The 18,305-nt window shown below is 33.9% G+C and overlaps 1 protein-coding gene across 6 annotated transcripts in view; it reads right to left on the reverse strand.

Annotated features, from left to right (window-relative positions):
* Nucleotides 1-5,040: 5,040 nt before the first annotated feature.
* Nucleotides 5,041-18,305, reverse strand: part of FSD1L (fibronectin type III and SPRY domain containing 1 like) — an 87,907-nt gene continuing 74,642 nt past the window's right edge. For 3 of the 6 annotated variants that reach the window (XM_033237902.1, XM_033237901.1, XM_033237899.1), the window contains 4 exons: nucleotides 16,388-16,488; nucleotides 15,658-15,909; nucleotides 11,568-11,656; nucleotides 5,042-6,894 (listed from right to left, as the gene is read on the reverse strand). In XM_033237902.1, the coding sequence (XP_033093793.1) occupies nucleotides 6,769-6,894; nucleotides 11,568-11,656; nucleotides 15,658-15,909; nucleotides 16,388-16,488 (568 nt within the window). In that variant the 3' untranslated portion in view covers nucleotides 5,042-6,768. Of the gene's footprint in view, nucleotides 6,895-11,567; nucleotides 11,657-15,657; nucleotides 15,910-16,387; nucleotides 16,489-18,305 lie in introns of all 6 variants that reach the window. The other 3 variants (XM_033237900.1, XM_033237903.1, XM_033237898.1) reach the window with 2 other exon arrangements.

An 18,305-nucleotide genomic window follows, 5' to 3' on the forward strand; every position in this document is an offset into this window, starting at 1 on the left:
TTCTAAACTGTTTTCAAGTTAGAAAAAGAATTTTTAAAAGGTTTAGGTTCTGATTCTGACTCTTAGTTACCATCTACCAAAATATAACTCAACATGTGGCAAGATCCAAAGAAACCAAATTCTTAAGTTATATTATACTTACTTACATAGCATGTTTCATTTTCCATCTGTAGGTACACTGTTCAAAACAGTGGCTACTAGCAATATGCAACTCTATGTAGCCACATATAAAGTGTTCAGTAGCTGCCTATGGCTGGTCACTACTGTATTGGACTGCACAAATAACTTTTCATAATTGCATAAAATTCTGTTGAACAGTAGTGCTCTAAAATGTTAAGCTTTTTAGGCAAAGGAACTATGACTTTTTTTATATTCTCTTCCCCAACAGCATATTGTATTTATACTTAAATAAAAGTTAATAAAATCAAACAATGAAGCAAAAGAGAGCAGGAAAAGAGTTTTTAAATTTTTAATGAGATATTCCAGGTGCTTCTGTAAAATCTTAACTGGGACATTCTATACAGAACACAAAATCATTTCAAAATACAAGTTACTCCACTTTGAATACCCTATTTTAAAGTGAAAAAAAAAACATTTTAAAAAGGCTTTGTCTTGTTTCTAAGGAAAATGAGGCCATGTGCTTCTTAAAACACTACTGTGCAGCACTGAGTACATCATTTGTAGTTCATTAAAGGTCTTCAGCCATAACTTAAAGGCCAAACCTGAGGAATTAGAATTTTTATTATCACAACTGCATAGCAAAACCATGTCCAGATAATAGACATACTGAATCTGTAGATTCAGATAACCTGTAAACCATTTAATCCAATTTAAAGCAAAACAAATATGTCAGGAGAGATATCAAGAGATATCCAGGTTAACATGATTTTGAAATGCTTCATCTTTTTAAAAAAATGACAATGCAACAAAGTTGTCAGATGTTCAGTGGTTACATTTTATATCATTTATCCAGTGACAACAAACTGCCCAGTCATTTGGTTGTTTGGAAAGAACTGTTTAGACCAAATTCACTCTTTGCATGTGGCACTGGGCAGCCCAAACTTCAAAGTGCAAATGCCTGCATGGAAATGTAGCTTAATTCATTTATTTATGCCACTATTCTACACTGACACACCATGCTGTGAAACAGCTTTTACAGCTCTAGAGTAATAGGCTTGAGAAAATATAAAAAGGCCACAAGTCATGCACAAATTAAATGAATATTAAAGAGCATTTTAATTGGGGTTTTTCTTTGATTTTTTTAAAATCATGTTTGAAATCACTGGTGATACCACTTTAAGCACAGGCTTTATCAAAGTAAATGCATCTAGAATTATCCAAACACTTAAATCCATTATTAGCTAAAAAGAATACTTTACATTTACATAGCACTTTGATGTTGCTGAAGCAAGTTCATATACTCCATTTCATTTTTATTTCCTCACAACAGCCCTGTGAGGTAGGCTGAACAACTTACACTTATTTTATAAATAAGGCAACAGAGACCCAAAGATGATAAACAATTTATGCAGCGGTCACAGATCTAGTATATGGTAGAGCTAAGGTGATTAATTTTAAATACTTCAAAAAATAAGCCAAAATCCTTTTTATATCATATCCAGGGATTTTTAAGACTTGTGGCTTTTAATATAAATTATTCCAAAATTTTAGCTATTATCTGTCTTATAGTATGAATTAGTTATAAAGTTGATTTTAAAGAGTCTCCCTTAATAGGTAAATTAGACTCAGTGCTTTGGTACCTTAGATATAAAGGAAATGTTAAAAAAAAAAAAGTTATGCATTCTCATAGCCCTTATGTTCTCCAAAAAGTTCCAATACTAACAAAAATGTGTTTTACCACTTACTATTTGACTTATTTTAACCCTAGTCAAAACTTAATAAGCTCCAAGCCAAAGCAAACACATTCACCTGCCTTCTGCTCTACATACTGTGAAATCCTCTACACGTCCACTCCCATGGATCAGCTTACATTGAATGGGTACCACTAAGAAAAGATACCAGTTTAAACTCACATAGTTTAAGTGATTATGCATCAGAAGTCAGTAGCTTATATTGACCCAGAAATAACAAATCTTCTTTTATTTAATAATTGAGTCATGTGAAGAGAAAAGTGTACTCTGGCAAATTCTGGTATTTATTTATAAGTCAATGCTAACTTTGATATGGCATATCCAACAATATCTTTTCAATGAAGACAACATACACCAAATGTAATCCATTTAAACTCCAACTAATTCGAAATGCTTAAACTGTTTCGGTTAATCAAATACTCCAGGTAACAAAGCTATTATATGTGACATATCAGGATCACAAATAATTGCAGAACATGCATACTGTAAGATACACACAAAACTAAACTATACTGAACGTGAGGTAATCTTGCCGTGATAATTAAGGAAACATTCATGATCTCTTATAATACTCCAGTGTCAACATTATGAAATGTATATCTTGGTTAAAAATAACAACTTTGTGGTTATCTGTATATTGAGTAAATTTATGTTGACCATACACTTCCCTAAAAGAATATATCTAGAGTAACTACAAAATCAAAGAAGAAACTTTTTCAGACCCATTACATGTGACTATATAAAAGTGAACCATTTTATATGTAGTTAATTTGATTTTTTTTTTTAGCAAACTACAACACATTTTAAACTTCTGACTTATTAGCAAAACATTTTTAAGAGGCAAACTCTGTCACACTACTCAAAAGCTGCAAAACTATAAGCACAGTCCATCAAACTTCACTGGTTTTGGTTAATGTACATACAAAGTAATCACATTTTTACTGCCATAAGAACACTCAAATATTTGCTGTATGAATTAGTCAATGAATGAAGACTGATCTTTTAAAAACAAATTACAGTTTTAAAAAAATAATTTTTTAAAATATAACCAATTTCTTAAGCCTGGAATCACATATTTTATAGTAAGATGTCTACACTTTCCTCTTTAAATAAATATTCTTTGAAATAATCATTTTCCATATACTTTTCCAATTGTTTCCATAAGAAACAATAAAATTACATAGACAATTATAATTTTATGGACAAAGTATATAGATGAAAATTAATCATTCTATGTAAGTTATAAAATAGCATATCTTAGCCTAATTAAAAGATTCCATTACATTTACTTTTATCATTTATACTGCCAAGGATCAGTCACAAAAAATTCAAATTACACATATTATTCATGCTTTAATTTCATAAATAAGTAAATTAAAGCAAGCCAATATATCTCTTTTCATAACACAGGGAAAAACTACTGTTTGCAGAACAGAGTAAATAGGCAAAGTCTAGCTATACAGCAGCAGTTCACGATTTCTCAAGATGATACAGATGCCATCAATGAAACCCATGTATAGACAGGTATGTCCTTAATACTTTCGATTAGTTTACCTACACCTGGAACATTCAAAGAATTGCTATATATTAAATTTCTGAGTGCATTAGTTATTAATGCTTAGTATCTACATATTTACCAAAATTTAAAGACAATGTGACATGGTCAGCCATAAGAGTCAAAATGAATTGTAAAAAAATTCTTTTTCTAAAGTGCTTAAGGCAGCTCCTTCATTTCTATATCCAGCTTAATAAAACTGGTTTGGAATTCAGTTGCTAAAAGAGAAATGCCATACTAAATGCATGTTTTTATAAAACAACTGTTTTACACCTATGGTATATGCATTATAGTCAACCTCTCATGCATTTCTTTTATAGGAAGCAATCATGTTTGACCTGTGGAAACAAAAACTAAATAAGCAACAAAAGATGTTTCAAAGGATTTAATACTTTTTCCAATGTATTAAATTGAGCAAGAGCTCAACATTTTATTTTATTATTTTTTTTGAGCTCAACATTTTAAAATTCAAATGTCAATGAGAATATTATATATTATAATCAAGTCAATAGTTACCTTATTTTGAGACTAAACAGGCACTATATTTGATTAGTTTTCAGTTTGAAAATGAGGATGACACTTTCTCCAGTTTAACTTAACAAGAAATAAACTAAAAACATCTTAAACAAAAAAACACATTTTGTTCTTTAATTTTAGAGACCTTTAAGAAGGCCAGTAAGAAGAAATCCTCAGATTCTTATTTTGAAGTAATAATTGCAAAATTTAATATCAAGTAATACATGTGATGAGAATTTGGACTCTGGATTTACTGAACTTACACTATTACTACAAAACCTCTCAGAGATGAAACCTCTCCAGCAGAGAGGTTTTCCAAATGAATATTAGAAAATTTTATGTGAAGAGTTTCAAATGACGATATGAACACGAGAATCATGTACACTCCTCCAGCCCCTGATTCATATATGCTTTTCCCCATGCCCCTGCAACAGAGGGCCCTCACCACTGTAACAATGCTCTGTAGCTTAAACATTAGTTGACACCTGCATGGGGCATGGACCAAGAGTATGCTTAGAGGAAAAAGGCACTGAATTAATAAGAAGAAAGAATTATATAAGACATAGTAATAAAAAATTTTATACAACAGCATCTGACCTTTTCTGTGTCATATTTCCTAAAATTCACTTAAAGCAACTCAACTACTAAACATTTCTGCTTTCAGGTTTGAGTCTATGAAGGGAATTATAAATTCCCTTTTATTTAGATCCTGGAATAGGCCCTCTATAGTGAACAGAACATCTAAAAATTTCTTTCAAACTCTCTCTGAGGAACAAAAGCCAAAATTATATTTCTTTGGAGAATCAAAAGACTATCTATTGGCTTACTCATTCTCTTTTTTTTTTTTTTTTTTTTTTTTTTTTTTGAGACGGAGTCTCGCAGTCGCCCAGGCTGGAGTGCAGTGGCCGGATCTCAGCTCACTGCAAGCTCCGCCTCCCGGGTTTACGCCATTCTCCTGCCTCAGCCTCCCGAGTAGCTGGGACTACAGGCGCCCGCCAACTCGCCCGGCTAGTTTTTTCTATTTTTTAGTAGAGACGGGGTTTCGCCGTGTTAGCCAGGATGGTCTCGATCTCCTGACCTCGCGATCCACCCGTCTCGGCCTCCCAAAGTGCTGGGATTACAGGCTTGAGCCACCGCGCCCGGCCGGCTTACTCATTCTCTAAACTGCCTTGCAGTCTTTAAAATTACCAACATGTCATCAGATAATAGTGCAGATATGAATGTCCTCTGGAAAAACAATATTCCAATTTAAATAAAATTCCTCATTTACATTTGCTTTATCAAGGGAACAAAACAGCCTATCAGCAGTACATTTTTAGAGAGAATGAGCTATTATTAATACTATTACACAGGTCTTTATGTAGAAAGCAACTCAAATGTAGGCAGTAATGGTCACTCCTTGGAAGAAGGTTGGTTATCATAGCACAATATATTTTAAATGAGAATGAAAAAAGTCAACAAGAGAAATGAAAAGTTTCAAAAATTAAGAAAAATACGAATTCAGACCTCTTAAAAATGCCCAAGGAATTATTAAATACTGTAATTTTAACTTAGTTTAGCTCAAAGGATGTGAGTTACAAATTATAATTGACTTTTTAAGAATAGTTATGTTCCACTTAACCATGGGTTTTACCCCAAGTTTGGGAAAGACATCTATGTCAATTTTTGTAATAATTAACATTTCTTTAAAAAGAAAGTGAATGTAGCAAAAGGACTAAGAGAAAACAAACCTCTGAATGAATGGCTGCTTGAAAAACTCGTGCCAATTAAGTCAAAGATACTCAGAATTTTTTCAAAACAATTGCTTAAAGCATTCCATATGTTATGAAAAAGAATATATACATTATTTGAGTATTTAGGTACCTCCTTTATAACCTATCCTTCTTAGATAAAAATTAAGTGGTATATGTTTTTCAGTCTTCTATGTAACTTTAACAAACTTTCATTCCTATTAGAGATGTTAAAAATCAGCATAATTATTATCAGTGCCACATTCAAGTGGGAATTTTACCAAACACAACTATTAAACGTAGGATTAAACTAGACAACAAAATCAAAAAATATAAGGCTTTTAAAAATCTTACCCATCACATAAAGTGATGGAATGAAAATAACTCTAGTTAAACAAGGCAACATATAAAGAATACCCCCCTTGCCATTGTTAGTGCAGTAGGTAAAAAACTGAAATTTGGGTGATTTTAAGCTGTTGTGTCTAGAAATTTCTTATCACAGTATTTTGGAAAAAAGAAAATTATATACAACCTAGTCAATAAACAAAAGAGGATAATTTTGTAAAACTTATTTATAAAAGAGGAAAAATAAACCATTTGAAAACCTTTTTATCATTCCCAACATATGATTTCAATTTTTAGAAAACTTTAGAGGACTATGTATTTTTAAAGCTTCTGTGTTAGAACTAAATAATAGATAGTAATGAGATTTTAAGAAGACAAAGTACAGAAGAAAGAAGGCAAGATTTAAAAGCTTTTCTCCCAGGCCGTAGGGTTACTATATGTAATTAAACATTAGAAGAGTCAAAGTAATCCAAGAAATACAAAAATGAGTTTTTATGTTAATTAAACACTGCCTTTTCCCCCATTTCCTCTTCAATCATCAGTTTTTTGCTTGGTATCTGCTTGCTTCTATGATACTGTACAGTAGGTTCCTGCAAATGCTTCGAACTAGGTGTTTAATGATAACAGATTCCAGGCCTCAAAGCAGAACACAGCAAAGCTGATTTTCACTACTCACAAATTCCTGTGATTAATAACTGCACAGAAAAGGCCACCCAATCAAGAGGGAGGGTAAACGTATTCTGAGTAGACACTATTGAGTAACAACATTGTTCAGGCTACTAGCTGAACCAGTCATTCCATTTTCACTTTTCTGAAGTGTTCTCACAGCACTTGGAACCTGCATCCCAGTACTCAAAGAAAGTCCACCACACCATACCTAAGAAAAGACAAAAAAAAAACCTGTCAGATTTCAAATCAAATTAGAACTTCAGTGACTTTTTCTATTTTGAAGGTAAAATGCCACACATATGAACATCAATCATTCTCAAAGAGATAAATCATATTTCAACTGAGGGGAAATGGAAAGACTAAATCAGAATTATTTTAGAACCACAGAGGCCAGAGGAGGTCTTGGTGGTAGCAGAACCAACTGAAGTTGCACCCAAGAGAGGGAACTCAGGGCTGCAGAAATTGAGAAACTTAATCGGCTTAATCTAGGCAAAAGATATTACCTATCATTATTGATGCTAACTTTCACAACCAAGGGAAGCATACAAAGTACCAACTTACTTCCCAATTATGCTTTTGGTTTTGATAATGAGATATGGCCTGAGATTATAAAAATCTAACACCCTTCTGTTAACAGTAAAATCCACTGTTTTCTTCCCTACTGTGTTAACAGTAAGAACTCTTTTATAATTAAGAAGGACTCCTGACAAAAATACAAATCCCAATATCCAGATGCACTTCCCATGTTCTATTACTTATCATAAATGTGAATGACTTTGTGAAAGTTAAAACTGCTTTGCTTGTGAACAGAGCAGCTATGATTCAATACAGTGAGAAATAAGATTTGGGACACAGTCAAAAGAATTAAAATATGAAAATATGGATCACTGACACTATCATCAACTACCAGGTATGAATTAATAATAGACACAAGCTTAAAGCAAGGGAAATTCTAGAAGTGGTTTAAGTATCATCACCTTCAATTATATCCTTAAGTGTTCAGTATCTACTAAGTAACTAGATTATTGTACCAAAGAATCTACCGAACTGTGAAATTTGTAATTATATAATTAACATTATAAATTTTCAAAACTATCAGGCTCAGTAATGATAACTCCCAAAATACAAAGCAACTTTCTGATTATAAAATTACTATATTATTTTTTGGAAATTATTTAAATGATTTAGAAAAATATTTACTCAAAATATCTAGCATGAAGATGCAAAGGGAAATCAAGAAGAAAACATAAAACCTTTGTGACCTTCAGTTAGGCAAAGCATTACCCATAATAGGGAAAAAAATTACTAAATTGGACTTCATGTCAAAATGAAAAACTTCTCTTTGAAATGTTCAGAAAATGAAAACGCAAACCATAAACCAGGAGAAAATATTTGCAAAGCATATATCTGATAAAGGATTCACATCCAAACTGTACAAAGAACTCTTAAAAATAGGAAAACGAGGCCAGGTGTGGTGGTGGCTCATGCCTGTAATCCCAGGACTTTGGGGGGCCAAGGCTGGCGGATCATTTGAGCCCAGGACTTCGAGACCAGCCTGGGCAACATGGCAAAACTCCATCTGCACAAGAAACATTTTTTAAATAGCCAGGTGTGGTGGTGGGCACCTGTAATCCCAGGCTAAGGTGGGAGGGTCACTTGAGCCCAGGCAGTTGTGACTGCAGTGAGCTGTGATCGCACCACTGTACTTTAGCCTGGGTGACAGAGCACGACCCTGTCTTAAAAATAAAGTAAAATAAAAAAAAAATAAAAAAAGAAAACAATTAAGTCCTAAAAAGTAAGCAAAAAATTTTAACAGATACTTGAAATAAATTATATGAATGGCAAATAAGCACATGAAACATCATTTGTCATTAGCAAAGTACAAATAAAAAAAAATGACATACCACCACACACCTATTAAAATGGCTTAACAACAACAAAAATCTGGTAATATCAAATAATGGCAAGGATATGACCAACTCTCATATCACTGATAGCAAGGCAAAAAATGGTACAGCCACTTTGGAAAACATTTTGGAAGTTCCCTATGAAGTTAAACATAGACTTTCAATGTGATACAGCAACTGTATTACTGCTCTTAGGTATTGACCCAAGGGAAAATCCCGTATGTAAATGTTTATAGTGATTTTATTCATAACTGCCCAAAACTGGGAAAAACCCAAGTGTCTTTCAACTGGCGAATGAATGAATAAACTGTGACACATACATATATGAAACACTACTCAGCAATGAAAAAGAGGAGAATACTGACACCACAACAACATGGATGAATTTCAAATGCAGCATGGTATGGAATCGAAAGGCTACATACCATACAATTCTATTTATATGATGTTCTGGAAAAGGCACAACTATAGGGCCTACGAACTGGTTACTGATAGCTAGGGCTGGTTGTGTGGAAGGGTCCACTATAAAAGAACATATAGGAATTTTCTAGGGTGATGGAAATGTTCTATATCTTGATTATGGTGGTGATTATACAACTGTAGGCATTTGCTAAAACCCACAGAACTGCACCATACTATAAATTCAATAAAACTGACTTAAAAATTAATCTTGTACACAAAACATTTAACAGGCATTAACGTAGTTAATGAAAGCAAGCCTTCAATGAAGGAAATTTTTTTTTAACAAGCTGAAAATAATTTCTTGCAGTATCTTATGACACTAATATAATTACAGTATTTGGAATGTAAAACAAACTCAGCACACACATACATGAGATAGATTCAAATTAAAAGTAAATGTATTCTTTATAAAAGCACACCTAAGACTTGGAAAAAAATTTTCGGCATTCCACACAGTAAACAATTCATCCTTGACGGACCAGTTTGGAAAAATAGCCAAAAATGCAAAATAAGGCAGAGGTTTGTACAAAGTTTAAAAAAAAAAAGGAAAAAGAAACAACTCTTCCAATATCTTTATGTTTCCATGAGCAATAACTTTAGTCACTAATAACTTACTTTTAACGTAAAAATAGGTGTCCTGGTTATTAGCATTGTTTTAAACTTAAGAGATTAAAGTATCTGGAATAAATAATTATTATGGATAATGAGATTTAAAAGCACTGTATTTTCAACCCACTCATACTCTGAAAACTTTCTCCTTATAGTTGACAAGTTACAGTTAGGGGTGATGACAGAAGAACATACATGGAAAATATTCCAAGTCTGCATTTGAAATATACCATCTTGATGTACAGAGGTAGCCCCCAAATTTAAGGAAAGTTCTAGCCAAAGTAATGGTAACTTTAACTGGATCCCAGAACTCCCCACGGGAGCCTAACCTATGAAAAAATGCAGAAGGTTAAGAGCTGGAAAAAGCAATAACATTTGCTTAAATAAATAAATTCAAAACCATGTTTCATTTTGTGCGGAGAAACATAAATTTTTCCTTTCAGCCTGAAATTGAGTAGACCTGCAATTATATAGGATGTAAATGCTATGTGGTGTGCATACATACATTCAACATAGCACACAAAGACAGTCATCTAATATTGTACAAAGATGACAGTGCACTATGATCTTGTCAATAAATGGTCCTGGAATAACTGGATATCCACGGGGAATTAAAGAACGTATCTAGATCCTTACTTCATACCAAACACATCAATCCTACATTGTACTTGCATTGTAAATGCAGTCTATATCTAAATGTACAAGGTAAAGCTTTTAGAAGACAAGAAGATTTTCATGACCTTGGGGGTGCATACTGATTTCTTAAACAGAACACAAAAAGTGCTAACTGTAAATGAAAAAACTGATAAACTGAACAAAATTAACAAAACAAAATTTGTTTATCAAATGATACCAATAAGGAAAAAGGAAAGCCAGAGTGAAGAAGATCCTACAAATTAACCCATAAGAAACAGGAAGACAACCTAATACAAATACAAGCAAAAGATCTGAATAGCCAGTTCACAAAAGAATATACACAAATAGTCAACAAATATATAAAAAGGTACTCAATAGCACTAGTAATCAAGGAAATGAAAATTAAAACCACAATGTAATATATCATCCACTAAAAGGACATAAATTCTTTTTTAAATACCAAGTGTTGACAAGGATTTGAAGGAACTCAAATTCTCACATACTGCTAGTTGTAAATCAGCATAACCAACCATTTCGGAAAACTGGCAGTTTTACAGTTGATTATACATACACCATATGATCTAGCAACTCCAATCATAGGTATATACTCAATGGAAAGATACACATACATTTATCAAAAGATATGAACAAAAACATTCATAGCAGTTCTATTTGTATAAGCCCCCAAATGGAAACCACCCACATATCCAACTAAATTAAAATGTATAAATCAATTGATATAGTCACAGAATGGAAAACTACGCAGCTATGAGAATGAATGAACTATAACCACATAGAATATGGATTAATCTCACAAGCATACTGTTGAGTCAAAAAGATACTGTATGATTCTGTTTATATAAAATTGAAAAGGAAGAAAAGTAAATTTAGGATATTAAAAGTTAATACAGTGTTAACACTGGAGAAGGGCCATTAGGGACTGGAAATGGGCACTAGAGGAGGCTTCTGAGGTTCTCGTAATGTTCTAGGTGCTAGTTACATACTGAGTACAGTCCTAAAAAAATCATCAAACTACATATTTATGATTTCTGTACTTCATGTATTAACATTAACTTCAATAAAATATACCAAAAATATATAAAAACAATCACAGATTTGGGAGAGGGTGAATTAGGGAAAGGGAGAAGAATATGAAGAAAAAATAAAATATACTCCTTCTCCAAATATACAATATAGAATATTCTCCTTAAAGTTGCCAAACCAAGTAAAATATGTTAGGTATATATAAAATATAAACCATACTAACCATGAAACCAGGTAGTACTGGCTGAGTAAATTTTGTCTTAAAGGAATATAGCAACTGTTTTGAATTTGCGTCATAGAATGAAAGTTGACCTAAAAAGGAAAAAAAGTCTAATTTATTATATAAAAATTGTAACACTTAATTAATTCTAATGCATAATCATGTAAAAAAAGTAATAATATATAAGTTGGCATTAATTTTGTCATAAACTTTAAGGACTAGATTAATTATTCCCACTTGAAAATCATAAGGACAAATGCTTAAGGAAAAGCCCAATCCAATTTTCTTCCCCTGGTTTTCAAGACCTCCATAATACCTCTATAATCTAGCACTATTCTACTTATTTACTACAAACTACTTCCTTATTTGATCAGTATTTAACAAATGGTTTCATTAGCCCAGTGTAAACCAAGACCATTTCCTCCTCCTTATTTTTCCTGTAACCAGTCTCTCTGTCCAAATCCTAATCACCATTTAAGGTGTACTCTATTAAACCTTGTCTTCTACCTACCTGATGCCATACTGATACTCCAGTCTCTGAAATCACAGTATAATTATCATTGCTTCAATTTTGTTAATTTTTTAATAGAGGCGGGGTCTTGTTATTTTGTATAAGCTGGTCTTGAACTCCTGAGCTCAAGCAATTCTCCACCTCAGTCTCCCAAAGTACTAGGATTACAATCATGAGCCACTATGCCTGACCTGCTTTGTTAATTTTTAAAATCACCTCACAGTATATATTTCAATAGGATCATGCCCTAATAAAAGCTGTCTGTCTGACCTCCTAAACTGTACAACCAAATGGCCTCCTTACAATTGTTATCACTTCTTGAAACTCTTCTCTGATGACCATTCCCTTGGTTTGTATCATAACCCTAGGGATAACTTCGCAATCTCCTCCTTTTCTTCCTGTTCTAAATGTAGCTGCTTTGTCCACGCTCTTTTCTCTATATAATGCTTCCTTAATAAATCAACTGCCACCAAAGAGGAAGATAAAGGAAACTAGTACTTATGCACACTATTATGTAGGTTGTTTAACTGAGGTAATGTATGTAAAGTACCCAGTACTTTAATCTCAAAGTTGGTAAACAGCAGAACAGTATATATGATCACAAAGTGAGTAAATAGCAGAACAGTAATGCTTAAATATATTGTTCTGAACAGTCTTCCACAGCAATTCTGTAATGCTGTCTCAAATATTTAGCATCAGCTCTACTTAACTGCTGAATTCTAGTACTGAATTTCAAAATGCTTGCTAAACATGCCACATGGTTATCCTGCTGGCATTTCATTTCCCCCCAAAACTCTATGTTCCCTATCCTGTTGACACTGTCATCCTAATGATCACACTGGCTGGAACCTCAAAGTCATCTTCAACTGCCTCTCTTCAGCTGATCTGTATTTAGTTACTAACTCCTATGAATTCTACTGTCAAATCCATTCTTAATTCTCCACTGCTCAGATGCTTGTTGCCAGTTACTCAACACTTATTAAGGGCTTTCTATGTGAAAAGCACTACCCAGGCAATAAGGGTTTAATAGCTAACAAGAGACTCAGTCCTGCTCTACACTGCTTGAAGACTGCTTCCTGAAAAGTCTTATGCTCACTATGCTTTCAAGCTCTTCCATCTTTAACCACTGACTCTCTAATATTTCTAAAACTAGATTATGTTATGACTATAGTGTTCTAAAACATGCAGAACCACCCCTCCCCACTACTAAAGACCAGTCCATTATTATTTTTCCAGGCTCTCAGAATCTGATCCTATTCCACAATACAACTTCCTCTTGCCATACGTTATGCTCTAGACTAAAATCTCACTACTACCTTTGTGGACTCACAGAGTATGGGAAAGGAGAAAGAAGATAAGCAAATATTGCCTTGGTAGTTGAAAAAGAAAAAAAAAATGTGTGCTAATAAATTTGCCATTTATCCTGAGGAAAATGATTTAACTGATTCAAGGCGAATAAGTTAAACAAAAAACACAGCAAAGCTAACATGTCATCACTAAAAATAAATCAAGCCAAAATTACTTTTTCTCCTTTTTTGAGTAAATTAATTGACAGCTCATGGAATTATTTGGGCATGATATTACTAAAATAATAAAATTTGGTATTAGCTTAAGTGTCAACTTGGAGAAAAAACATCTAGGGAATTACTTTAGTTCAATATTATGTCATCTTCAAAATTATTATACATTAGATGACTGCAGAGAATATGCTTATGAAATAACTAATTCAATGAGCTTTAAAATTTTTTCCAAATATAACTATCAAGTTAATTTTTAGATGATTTTAAGAGGAGGGGAAATTTGGGCCAAATCTATTAAGATGAAACTAAAAAAGGATAAATGTAATAGTCTTCATTTGCATTACATATAACATTGAGTTATTTTTTAAAATCCTAAACTGGCCGGGCGTGGTGGCTCATGCCAGTAATCCCTGCAATTTGGGAGGCTGAGGCAGGTGGATCACTTGAGGTCAGGAGTTTGAGACCAGCCTGGCCAGCATGGTGAAACTCCATCTCTACTAAAAATACAAATATTAGCCAGGCATGGTGGCACGTGCCTGTAATCCCAGCTATTCAGGAGGCTGAGGCAGGAGAATCGCTGAAACCTGGGAGGCGGAGGTTGCAGTGAGCTGAGATTGAGCCACTGCACTCCAGCCTGGGCAACAGAGTAAGACTCCGTCTCAAAAAAAAAAAAAGACCTAACAACAACAACAACAACAAAAAAACAAAATCCTAAACTGCCTAATAAAAGCAGAAAAAGACAATTTGACATAATGCCATGAAAAAAGATCTAATGGATTAGATCTTTTGGACAAGCTCAATATTGGTCAGCAGTGCTAAGTCATACTATTACAAATAGCACAGCCAAATTACTGTCCTTTGTTGGTAAGAGGTCATGTGTTCCACTCTAAGAACCAACCTTTAAGAAAAACACTGACATACTAGACAGCCATAGGAGATTATAAAGGCTTGGAAAAATTAAATTTTAACAGGGGCAGCTAATAACGGAATATATGGTCCGGAAAAACAGGGCAAGAAAAGCGATGTTAGTACCTGTAGTTTTTAATAAATAAGGATTATTGTGTGAATATGAATGAGGAAACACAATTCTGTGTTTATTCAGAAGGGAAAATTTAAGAGAAACAGTTTCTGAAGTTATAGGGAGACAACGTGAGTCAACTTAAGAAAAATCTTCTAACCAACAGCTGTCCAACAATGAAACAGGCTGCTTTCTAAGACAGTAAACTTCACATTAAAAGTTCTTCAGGCACAGGAATGGCAACTACCTGCAGATATAGTGTAATAAGAATTTCATACTGTGTGGCAGATGGAATACTTTCTTTTCTTTTTTGGATTAGACTACAATGTGTTAATAATTTTGTAAGTAAAGAAATTCTGATATTGAGGGGAAACCCCTTTGGCCCCTGTAAAGATATTACAAGTCATTCTGAAGAATACCTTTAAAGATAGCAACTTGAAAATTAAGAACATTCCATTCATTTCAAGTTTGATGTGGTTTGGCACAGTAAATCATTTCTGTATAGCTTATGTTTACTAGAATAGCAGAAAATATGGCTCTGGTATCTTCTTGAATTTTTTTTAATTTTTGTAGGTACATAGTAGGTACATATTTATGCAGTACAGTACATGAGATGTTTTCATATAGGCATGCAATGTGTAATAATCATGTCATGTAAAATGGGGTATTCATCCTGGGTTAGGTAATTTCTAAGGTCTACTTCAACTAGAAAATTCTGACTATCACTCTTTAGAGACAGGTAATAAAATATGGTAAGGAAGGAATTAAAATGGATGGAAGAAATGTTAGTACTGAAGACTAAAATTAGCAAAATCTTTCAGACTTAGTATATTATAAATGACAGCTTTTGTAGGGCTCCAGGCAGACATCACATATACCATTCCAGTCAATTCTAGAACTGAGATTATAATGATGATCAAAAGCCTACCTGATCAAAATGTCCTTACCACAATACTAATGGAAATCCTGTATAGATGATCACCAGTGAAAGGTACTGAAATGCAAGCAACTATGAAGAAATAACCTATAAGAAAATAAATTTACCTCCATCAAAATCACAAAATACACCTATTTTTTCAGGAACCGTAACATCCAAAGCTTTGACTTTATTATTATGCTTTGCTGCAAATGTGTTTTGTAGCCAGTTGTTGACATGGATACACCAACTAGTGTTTGTCTTTCCCAATTGGTCAAATTTCCCCAACGTTTTGTATGCTACTCCCACACTGTAGGATTTGCAGTCCTTCTGGGCCTTGACCTCCCAATAATGTTGTCCACTTTCAATAGCAGTGTCTCCTACAAAAAATCAGAAAGGTAGATTTGACTCTTATCTCCTCCTTATGAGTCACATAGTTTTACCTATTACTCGTCCCAAAAAAATGGCACAAAAATTTTTATTCAAGTACTTTTCCTGTAAGAATAATCATGTTAACACACAGACACTAAATGCTGAGGACCTGCTCTAACTTTACCTTTATGTTTAGTAATATTCTTCTGAATATAAAATGCTTCAGAGGTTTTCTTCCTTACTATCCCCCCTCCCAGCTTACATATAAAGATGTGGGAACACTATATAAGCTGAAGTAGAGTTTTAAAAGTATCAATAATAATAAGACAATCTGAAAACTCCCCAAAGTAATTAGGTTTCAATTGGGAGGAACTTCTGGCAAAGATTTATTCAATATACAGATAGCCACTTTGAGTGGAAAGTCCACCAGTGTGATTGTGATGCCTTTAATCTGAGATAATGAAAAACAATTATGTTTTGTCCTACCCAGCACCGTGTATGATTCTCCAGTAAAACGATCTCTACTGCCTCTTACTGCTGGTGGCCTGGAGCCTACAGATGTTCGTTTTGGGGACGGTGTACCACTTCTATATAAACAAAAAGAAAAAAGAAAAATGAATATTTTATATTGTAAATGTTTCATAAACTAAAACTAGAAATCATGGAAGGAACCTCTGAAAAGATTTCTCATTATGTTATAGAAATAACAACCATTCAATTTGATCCGAACTATTATTAAAGAGCACTGTCAATTATAAACACTGAAATGTAAGAAGCTATCAATACAAAGCAGGCTGAAAACACTAATGGCATGCAGACTGAGCAAGGATTACACAAAGGACACATGGCTGAAATAAGAAACAATGCTAAAATGTGACAAGACTTACTAAAGAAAAAGAAGAACTCAAGAAAGATAATGAGTTACAGCTTACTTTTTTTGAAGGTAAATAAAGGCAAAGATAGGTTTCTTCTTATAATCCTGACTAAATAACTCTTTTTATAAGTAGTGAGTATTTTTGCTCTGAATCTTAACTGCTTAAAAATAGAAATGGCGACCGGGCGTGGTGGCTCACACCTGTAATCCCAGCACTTTGGGAGGTGCCAAGGCGAGCAGATCACCTGAGGTCGGAAGTTTGAGACCAGACTATCTAACATGGAGAAACCCCCATCTCTACTAAAAATACAAAATTAGTAGGGCGTGGTGGCACATGCTGGTAATCCCAGCTACTCAGGAGGTTGAGGCAGGAGAACCGCTTGAACCCAGGAGGCAGAGGTTGCCGTGAGCCAAGATCGCACCACTGCACTCCAGCCTAGACAACAGGTGCGAAACTCCATCTAAAAAAAGGTGGGGGGGATGGCTGCAGGCGGTGGCTCACGATTCTAATCCCAGCAATTTGGGAGGCCGAGACAGGCAGAGCACGAAGTCAGGAGTTCAAGACCAGCCTGAGCAACACAGTGAAACGCCTTATCTACTAAAAATACAAAAATTGGCCGGGCGTGGTGGCAGGTGCCTGTAATCCCAGCTACTCGGGAGGCTGAGGCAGGAGAATCGCTTGAACCCCGGAGGCGGAGGTTGTAGTGAGCCCAGATCATGCCACTGCATTCCAGCCTGGGCGACAGGGCTAGACTCCATCTCCAAAAAAAAAAAAAAAAAAAAAAAGATGGAAATGGCAATTGTCCAAATCCATGCACAGGATAATAAAAAGTATTATCAAGCATTTCTCCTACTCAAATAGCCAAGATCCACCTTGACTTCCTCTTATACCAAATTATATGATATATGGAAAACTGGAGAGTATTGGGATGTTTGCTAACTTTCAAAAACTCAAAATAGATTAAGTCCCAAAGACGTTTTCAAAATAACATTTTAATTATATTGAATTACTGCATTTAACAAAAGATTTTTTGGTCAAGATTATCCTAAAATTATTTAGGGGATATGGGGATAACTATATTCTCACCACTAATTAGAAATAAAAACAGTTTTTTTCTAACATAGCACTAGAAATTTTCTTCCTAAGATCAACTTAGTAGATTTTAGTATAAGCTATTAATACTAGAATAGAAATCCCTGACAAAGGCAAAGGAAGAATACAGGTAAAACTTAAAGTCATTTCATATGATTCAGGGACTTCGTTCTACATTATTTAAATGTTGTCTTGCTGTCAGAAAGCAGATTTATTAGACAAATTTCGAAGAACTCAGGACCACTTCAACTGTCTCCTTTTTAGTGTATAATATTAAGTAGCAAAAGCGTAAGTCTAGAACTGTAACACTCGCATGACTTAGTTTAATTCTTCCCAAGGGATTTCAAAGGTCCTTTCTGTAAAGATATTTCTTTAAAAAGACAATTGAAAACTGACTATAGGTTCTGTTTGAACAGATAGCATGAACAAAGCTGAAT

The sequence above is a fragment of the Trachypithecus francoisi genome, unplaced genomic scaffold (assembly GCF_009764315.1).
Source record: "Trachypithecus francoisi isolate TF-2019V2 unplaced genomic scaffold, Tfra_2.0 Lachesis_group16, whole genome shotgun sequence".
Classification (NCBI taxonomy): domain Eukaryota; kingdom Metazoa; phylum Chordata; class Mammalia; order Primates; family Cercopithecidae; genus Trachypithecus; species Trachypithecus francoisi.